Source organism: Branchiostoma belcheri, unplaced genomic scaffold (genome assembly GCF_001625305.1).
Source record: "Branchiostoma belcheri isolate BF01 breed outbred unplaced genomic scaffold, Haploidv18h27 scaffold119, whole genome shotgun sequence".
NCBI classification, from domain to species: domain Eukaryota; kingdom Metazoa; phylum Chordata; class Leptocardii; order Amphioxiformes; family Branchiostomatidae; genus Branchiostoma; species Branchiostoma belcheri.
The window spans coordinates 838,896-847,405 of record NW_017802591.1 but is presented as its reverse complement, the minus strand read 5'-3'; the positions used below and the strand labels follow the sequence as shown (position 1 = coordinate 847,405).

Here is an 8,510-nt window from a genome sequence, read left to right as displayed (position 1 = left end):
CATTTTTGGCGCATTCTTATCGGGGTTTCTCTTTTGAACTGGAATTTAAAGTAGGTCCCATTTTTAAAGTCTTTGGGGATAGAAGTGGTGTTCAGATGTAAGTCAGCTGTGGTCAGGCATGGTTGGTAGTTATATCATTATAGCAAATTCAATTTGATTCATATAGAAAGGTAGGCATGGCCTAAATCTGGTTAGACTGCACCCAAACGTCAGCAAACCTTGGTTGGTGTGACGGTCTTTAGATTCAGACTCACAAATACATGTACATGTCAATGTATACTCAAACTCAAAGCCAGTGAGACAACAGACAATAGCTTACATGTGACATTTTATTGACACATTGAACTTCATATGTTGAGGAAGGCAGCTGAAGGCCCTTTATTGAAATGTTCTCTTGGAACTAGCCGACAAGAATGGTGGGACATTTTTCCAGCCTGTTGGTCAACTTGTCACATAGAGAAGGGCGGCCACTCATTCCTGAAACAGGAAAAATGCACTTGTAACATGAATACGATTAGTATTTTACATGTTTGTATGTACACAAATCAGCACGCAATTCCGAAGCTCCGTCAAAAATAGCCAAATATGGTCTTCCGAACAATCGCCAAACTGCCCCCAACCATGGTTAGGAGACAGTTGGGAGCTAGTTGGCTCATGCTCAGCGAAGTCAGCTACATTCTGTACTGTTGGGCTGTAACAGCCGAAAGATCCAAAATGTTTAAAACATTTGGGTGTGGATGGAGATTCGGTCATTGTTGGCTGATGTTCGGGAATAGGTTGCGGCATGGTTGGCAGTGAAATCTGACTCAAATTCGATCTGATTCGTATGTAAAGGTGGCCTTAATCTGGTCGGACTGCTCTAGAATCTAAGCCTACCTTACCGTAGTTGGCTGTGTTCGGGGGAAGGTTCTGAATGTGTGACAGGGACTTGACACAAGATGAAGTCAAAATGTTGGCAGAACATACTGCACAAAACCCGTAATGTATTGTGCATAGCACTTCCACAGAACGTCTCTTATAAAGCTGTATTTCATGTGTATTTAGGTTAACATCCCGTCAGTATTTTCCAAATATTATGTCGGAAAAGATATCGAAAAGATAGGCAAAATTCTGATGCAACTGTGACCAAACATCCAACGAAAACCGTTTAAGATCATCAGGGTTTTGCACAGGTGCAGTAAGTTTTGCCGACGTACACGTACTGAAACAAATTGGTTCCTTACCTCTGGAACCTCGTACTCTCCCTCGTTGATCTTGTCGATGACATCGTGAGGAGGCAGCCCATCCACCGTACAGCCCACAGACTGCGCCGTGCCCAGGATCTCCTTCACCGTCCCCTCCAGCTTACGGGCGATGGAGCGCGGCCGCATCTGACGGGCGATGTCCACGATGTCGTCAAAACTCACGTTACCGTTATGTCGAGGACGTGGGGGGGGGGGGGGGTAAAAATGGCACGTCAATCAGAGACGGCAGACTTCGCCCATGAAACACTATCCAGTCCTAAGACACTGAATGGTACAAGTCCAGACCTGAACATCTGCAGTAGAACAGTACTGTAGTAGACACCAACTTTTACACTAGAAATAGGGAAATTGAATGTCAAAGGTGACAATTTCAACACTTGGATATCAGGAAAACTTTTCTTGTTTTTAGATAAAACAAGATGTAAACCATCGAATTTACCACTACAAAGACAGTTGGCTACATGTACAACTCACAGATGGTTGGCAAAATTTGTTTACAACTTTACGTACATTACACTGACTCAGTGTAATGTACGTAAAGTTGTAAACAAATTTTGCCAACCATCTACAGGTCTGGACCTATACCTTAACCCATATAGCTGTACCTGTAACTTACATGTGCATGTATAAGCTGTTCAGGCCTTGTGTTTCGTATTTCCCAACCAACCTTAAAAAAAACTGCCGGCCCTAGCCTTTTTCTGTACATCTCCACGAGGGACATAATTTTTTCAAGTTGATCAACCTTTTCCTGCTCCATGATCTGACAGTATGTGATGAAACATTGTACAATCAGTTTTCCAATATTGACATTCATTGAGAATCAAGGTGCCCTCAAGCAAGTTTTACTTTGTGGAACTGTACTGTATACTTGAAGTTGAATCAATGTAGCTCACCAAAGTCTAAAAAAAAAGAAAAAAAAAAAAATCCGTACCTACAGTACCGTTCGCGTTATAGTTACCCTAACGGCCGTTACTAACGCGTTTTTTTTCCGTTACTTTTCCGTTACTTTCCCGTAAGTTTTCCGTAACTTTTGCGTAAGTTTTCCGTTACTTTTCCGTTACTTTTCCGTTAGACTTCTGCATTCATATGCAGGCCGCGGTAACATCACAGAATAATGGGAGGAGTACTAATTTACCTCATGCGGGGCGGGAAATTACCGATACACACCGCTGGAACAGCGGAAGGAACGTTGATCTAGCCTGCATTTTACTATATTGTAACGTTTAAAACGTTTTACGATCACCGGCGCAATTCAATTAGATAGACATTTTCTTTTGTCACTGTTGCCCAGGCAAGCGTTTCTATAGTTTGTCAACTTTGTTTTGCTGTTTTTCTCTGTTAACAGTTAGTAGAAATTCTTCAATCAGTGACTGTATTTAAAGGTAAAAACACGTACCTCCAAATTTTCGGTGTCGAATAATGTTAACTTATTTTACCACCGAATAAGCAAACCTAGATGATCTGAAGTTATAAATGCCCCGGTCCGCCGTACATAATAGGCGGCGGGCGTGAGGTAACGTTAGGGATGTGCAAAAACATCGTGGAAAAATCCTATAACACTCGAAAAAAGGCAGCATATTTACACGTGCCCACCAACATTTTTATGGCTAATTATTGACCAGTTTTGGGGAGTTTTGTTATGTCCTTGGAGTTTTGTTTAGAGTGGGACGGAAAGCCGTGCCGCCACTCCGACTCCATGCACTTCCGTGTTACATTACGTTGTATGTGACCAACAAAATTACGCCAAAGGCACCACAAATCCACATGTACATATATTTTTTTTCCTGAAAATTCTTTTGAGTACGCATTTCGTCACTAGGATGTTGCTAATTAGTCGTAGAAATAAGGTAGAAACCAGCGTAAATGTGGCTCTCTCGAGATCATTTCGCGCGGGGAAGGGCGCCCAGCATGCAACGGGCTTCGTTCTAGCCAATCACAGCGCAGGTCATCTAAGGTGAACCAATCAGAGCGTAGCTACTTGCATATTATAATGAGCATGCTACACACAGGGCGGCAGCGGCCAGGGCGACCGGCCCTGAGTGCGCGGGAAATGTGTTTTGCAACTATATTTTTACGGGGATTTTCTGACGTTTGACGCTGACTTTGGCACGATATGATCGCACTACCATGTACACGCTACCGTAGGCGGCAAATGAGTGGTCATTTTTATATAATCGTCGAGAAATTTTGGCGTTATGCACCCGGAAGTGAGCCGATCTCAGTTTGCGTTCCCTCGATTTTTGACAGTTTCCCCCCTCAAAATAAGAAACAAAACTACCGCTATTAAATAGAACCATGTATTACAATTATCATTTCAACATGATAGATCTATTATATATTCCTTTATTAACTATGATATCATCATGGTTGTGGAAAGTCCTCTGCTGGCGAACCGAGTCCTTGCGCCGGGAGTGACGGTACATTTTACCGTGAGTATTAAAGCCGCTAGTACTAGTAAGCCGCGCGCCTTACAAAAATTATAATAATTTTTCTTTTGTGTCAAAAACCGCCGTGAATTTAAGGCATGAGTTACCGATTTATATTTCTTCTACGGCAGATATTTCTTGTTTCGTCACGTCCCATGACGTCCTGTGAGAGCGGTAGGCCGCCGCTGGTACAAAATGTACAAGACATCGTCTGCCCACTGCTACACTTTGTTGACATACATTGTATTACACAACGTAATTTTCCGCTAGAAATAACTATAGAATAGCATTAAAAGATAGCACAATTCGCTTCACACAGTCGACACATGGATAAACCACAAAGTTATTTTACGAATCACATGTCCACTTGCCTCTGGTGCTGTTATTTTTCAAGGGGCAACATCGCAACACATTAGCGGACGCCCAGGAGTGGCAAATTGCTATTGCTTGTCGGCGCGCAAAACAAACATGAAATCCGACCCTATCACATTAACGCAAACGGTAACGCGTTAGAAATAATTTCTGACGATTTTCTAACCATTTTCTGACGAAAATCTAACCAAATACGGACGATTTTCTAACCATTTTCTGACGAAAAAATAACTCGTTAGTAACGGGGTACCCGGTTAACTATAACGCGAACGGTACTGTACTGACCCTAATTTTTTTGAGGACTAAAACAGGAAACAGAATTTATCCTAGACCTTAGCACACATCAATTTAATTTGTTGGTTCTCGGATTTTTTTTTCTGATTTGCAACAAAAAAAGATGTCATATCAAATGCTCGTATTTTGCCCCCAACAGTTGAGGAAAGTCCTTTACTTCTTAGTTGTTACAGTTTTTCCATCTATCAATGCAGTGGTTTGATTAAAAGTTCAGAATTCATTGTTGAAATATTAACCCAGCATTTTGTGTCATCATAGCTTCTATCATAGCATTTGGGGCTATAAAAGGATGCCTACACCTGTTTTTATATTTATTTTTTGCCCTGTCGCTTCTTGATCATATTCTTTCTGAAAAAATTAGAGAACCAACAAATTGAATTGGTGTGGCCTTAGGTATACAGAGGTCTTATATAGCTTGGCCAACAGTTGAAGTTTGGTTATGTTCAGCTGACAATCTAGTTATCAGAATCAGTATGGGCCTACTTTTTAATTGTTCTTCTGCTCGTAAGTTTTAACTGTTGTGTGGTTGTAGTATGTGTAATTATTGTGGTCTATGCAGTTTTCTAATGATTCTGTATTTTAACTTCCTAATGACTGTATTTTAACCTCCTAATGACTCTGAATTTTAACTTCATTATGTGCAATACTATAAACTTTTGGATTTTAAAATAATGAAATGTACATTGATTCGCAATTAAGTTTACTGCCATTGATCAATAAATAATTCTTGAGTCTTGAGTCAAAGGTACTCACTGTTCTTCTGCTTCTTCCTGTCCCTTGGTGGTTCCTTAAGAGCCTTGATGATGAGTGAGGAGGCTGATGGAACAACAGACACTTTAGCCTGTCTGTTCTGGATGGTCAGCTGGACTGTGATCCTCAGACCCTTCCAGTCCTGGGTAGCCTTCGCTATGTCATCTCCAACCTTCTTGGGAGACTGAAGGGAAAACAACAAAACAATTATACTTTTCTTATTTCTGTCAACGATCTACATGTACAATTTCTGCAAACTCTTTGAACCAAGGGTCAAACAAATGGAACAAACTGGACGTCGAGACCAGGGCGCTGGGAGCTAACGCGTCGAGTCCAACTGACGTGGCGGCTTTCAAGAGAAAGTGTCGGCTGTCCATGCGCAACAGGTTCAACCAACATTTCAGTGTGGACATTCCGTGCTCCTGGGTGCTGTCATGTGGCTGCACCTCCTGTCGCGCTACGAGGCCCCGGTAAGCCCAGTTATTACTGCTTTTACCATCTTGTAAATTTGTATATATAGTATCACTGTTGTTTTTTTTTTATGCACATTGTCTATTTATTTGTGGGCATGGTGGCCTTGAAAAGGTACACTTAGGTGCACCTGTTCCACCATGCCCTCCATGTATATTATGTATGTGGTTGATCGTAATAAATAAAATAAATAAACTTCCGTCACCCAGAAACTGAACACTAGTGAAAAAAACTTTTGTTGTACTATTATTTCATTAAGTATTTGCTTGAGTTAATTTTGAAGTTTACCGATCAGGGTTCGAAATATTGGGTGCATGTGCATCTTAGTGTACCCAAAATTGGAGCTGTGCACCCAATTTTTTTCTGTAGGTGCACCAGTGCATCCAAATATTTTTGTAGGACAAGGTATTTTTGCAATATCAATGTATAATAGTATGCAGTATATTCTTGGCATACAGAAAATAAATAAAATCTTTGCTGTAACTGACAAAAAGTTAGCCCCATTTCATTTCAGATTCAAGCTCAGAAGAGGAGCAGTAAGATCTGTGATTAAGTTTTGTTTTATATGGTGCACCCAAAAAATTTTAGTGCACCTAATATTTTAGGTTGGGTGCTCCAGTGCACCCATTACCAAAAATGAATTTCGAGCCCTGCCGATAGAATTTGGGTTATTGCAAAATTCCAAGCTGCGTTGGTGCTGTGCATGCCACTATCAAGTGCCTCGCATGGACTTCTGAATTTTGCCAGCAACACTGGACTTTTCTTGTCTCATCTTGCTTTGCTTCATTCTACTTTTCATGTGAATGTCTTTCTTTACACCTAAATTTTTAGGTTTGGTGCACCACTACTGCACAGGTTCCAATTCTCAAACCCGACATGAATACAGTACTAGTACTCCTACTTGCCAAATTATTTCTATCACTTTTTTGAAGCCATGAAAAAAGACTCACCAGTCCCAGTGGTCCAATCTTGGGAGCGAGGGAAGCCGTGGCGCCCACCTCTCCTCCTGTAGCCCTCAGGTACACTAACAGGGAAAAAAGGGAAAACATTTCTGCTCAGACAGGTAAGTTTTAGTTATACTCAACTGAGTTTATTTCTAAAAAAATCTGGAACAGGATTGGCTACTATTCGAACGACAATTGTTAGTTCACAGAATTAAGATGAACTTACGACAGTCTGTTGCACTAAATTTTAGAGGACAGTAAGTATGGGAACACACGTCCACTTGAGGTAACTTGCAAGTTGACTTTACTAAACGCTGGAACAGGATCGGCTGGAACGATGGACAGCCCGTGCCGACTGTCAAGTTTGATATCAAAATCCTACGAAGGTTGTATGTAAGTTATATGTAACTCCATGCTCCAAAAGTTTTTTTTGAAGAAAATTTATGCCAACCTCACTTCAGTTCATATGTTATTATATGGAATGTTATCAATTTAGTCATGTTAACATTGTCAAGTATAACGTAACAGTGACACGTGTATAACACAAGTTGATAACGTTATCGGCAAAACTTGAACGCTTGTGCTGGGTGGGGAGGGGGGCATCGTACTAGTACAGTAATGCCATGTCTTATGATAAGTTAATCTAATAAAACATGTCAATCTCAGGATGTTACCACTGTCTTCAGTTCTTAAGAATACCAGTACACAACAAAAAGTACATATCAGCAAAATGTACGTCAACGTTTACAAATAAATTTGAGACGATGAGAGAACAGGCTGCAAACTGCATGCGCAAATATATGGGGTAACAGCTTTCAGTGGAATCGTAAAAAACATCGCGAAATCAAGTCTCTGATCGCTTACCGATGTGAATCGCGGTAGGATCGAACTTGGGAGGCATGTTTCTTCAGTTTGGTTCCAAAAAATGTCGAAAGTAAGGTCTATGAAGGTGTGGATGGGTCTGGATTCAGACCCGACCAAAAAAGTTGCACCTTCACGACAGCACGGGAAAGGGGGAAAAGATCGATTACCCATAATGCATTGGAATGTTGGGCCACGGCATCTCAGTTTCCGGTGATTTCCAAGCAGATGTTTGGTGAGCGAAAACTGTAACGTTTTGACTGGTTGATGGTCATGCAATTCCGGGTCGGGGTTTAGCGACTTTGGCTCTTTATACAGTTTAATGTCTCTGGTTTCATGTTTTGCGTATCATAATTTTCCTTAGCCTATGGGCGCCACCATAATCATTAACGATAATGATTAACGATAGTATCAGGCTTACAAAAAAGACAGGTAACGGGGGGTGCCCTAATTCCGACCTACTAATGGGGTTAAGAAATATTTCTCCAGCGAATGTATGTTTGTTTGGGTTGAAAATTCATTGTGGGCGAAGGGAAACAAGAGGAGAAAAACAACAAGGCTGGAGAAAAACCATGCCTAGAATCGTATGCTGATCTATATGATAAAATCAGCAATAGTGTAACCATGGGGGGGGGGGGGTATAGGCGCTACCAACTGACCCAGCTTACGGGTCTAGACCTTTTCGGCCGAGTGGTTAGAGCGTCTGCGCGTGGCCCAGGAGCCGTGGGTTCGAACCCGGCCCGGGACCAGGGGTTTTTATCTGTTTCCTCCTGTTAGAGGAGACAAATATCACTTTCTGGCCCGTCTACGGTCGCCGTGTTATCTTCGGAAGTGTGATTGCGAAGTTCAAAAAGGCGACGACCGTTTCGAGAAAAGGCGACGACAGAATCAAACGCAGTGCCTCAGTGCTTTCCTGCACAAAACGTTTCAGGGCCTTTCAGGAGTACATGGGCGCCTGGTCTCAGTATCAGTGACCTGTTCACGGATGGAAGCAGCAAAGAGGGGATGAAATGTCTTCGTGGATTGTTTGGTTTGACAAATGCTAGCGCATATATGATATTGACTTGGTAATAAACTGATTTAAAATAGTTGCCGTAAATACAGGGAGCTCGAGGTTCAGGGCTGGTTGGTTTTGATCCTTGGTGAGA

General features: G+C 41.7%; 1 protein-coding gene across 1 annotated transcript; it reads right to left on the bottom strand.

Moving 5' to 3' along the window:
* Positions 1-352: 352 nt before the first annotated feature.
* Positions 353-7,540, bottom strand: LOC109462607 (60S ribosomal protein L12-like). Its single transcript, XM_019759171.1, has 6 exons — positions 7,366-7,540; positions 6,508-6,581; positions 5,090-5,270; positions 1,708-1,713; positions 1,224-1,417; positions 353-477 (listed from the first exon to the last, which is right to left on the bottom strand). Exons 1-6 carry the CDS (start codon positions 7,400-7,402, stop codon positions 472-474), a joined length of 498 nt encoding a protein of 165 aa, XP_019614730.1. The 5' UTR covers positions 7,403-7,540; the 3' UTR covers positions 353-471.
* Positions 7,541-8,510: the final 970 nt, after the last annotated feature.

What these genes read in the sequence shown, in the direction of transcription:
- LOC109462607 (XM_019759171.1), bottom strand. Translation starts at nt 7,402, where the DNA reads ATGCCTCCCAAGTTCGATCCTACCGCGATTCACATCG. An exon ending in TCCTACCGCGATTCACATCG is followed by an intron (nt 6,582 to 7,365) that starts GTAAGCGATCAG and finishes TTTCCCTGTTAG; the next exon opens with TGTACCTGAGGGCTACAGGA. An exon ending in AGATTGGACCACTGGGACTG is followed by an intron (nt 5,271 to 6,507) that starts GTGAGTCTTTTT and finishes TTTTCCCTTCAG; the next exon opens with TCTCCCAAGAAGGTTGGAGA.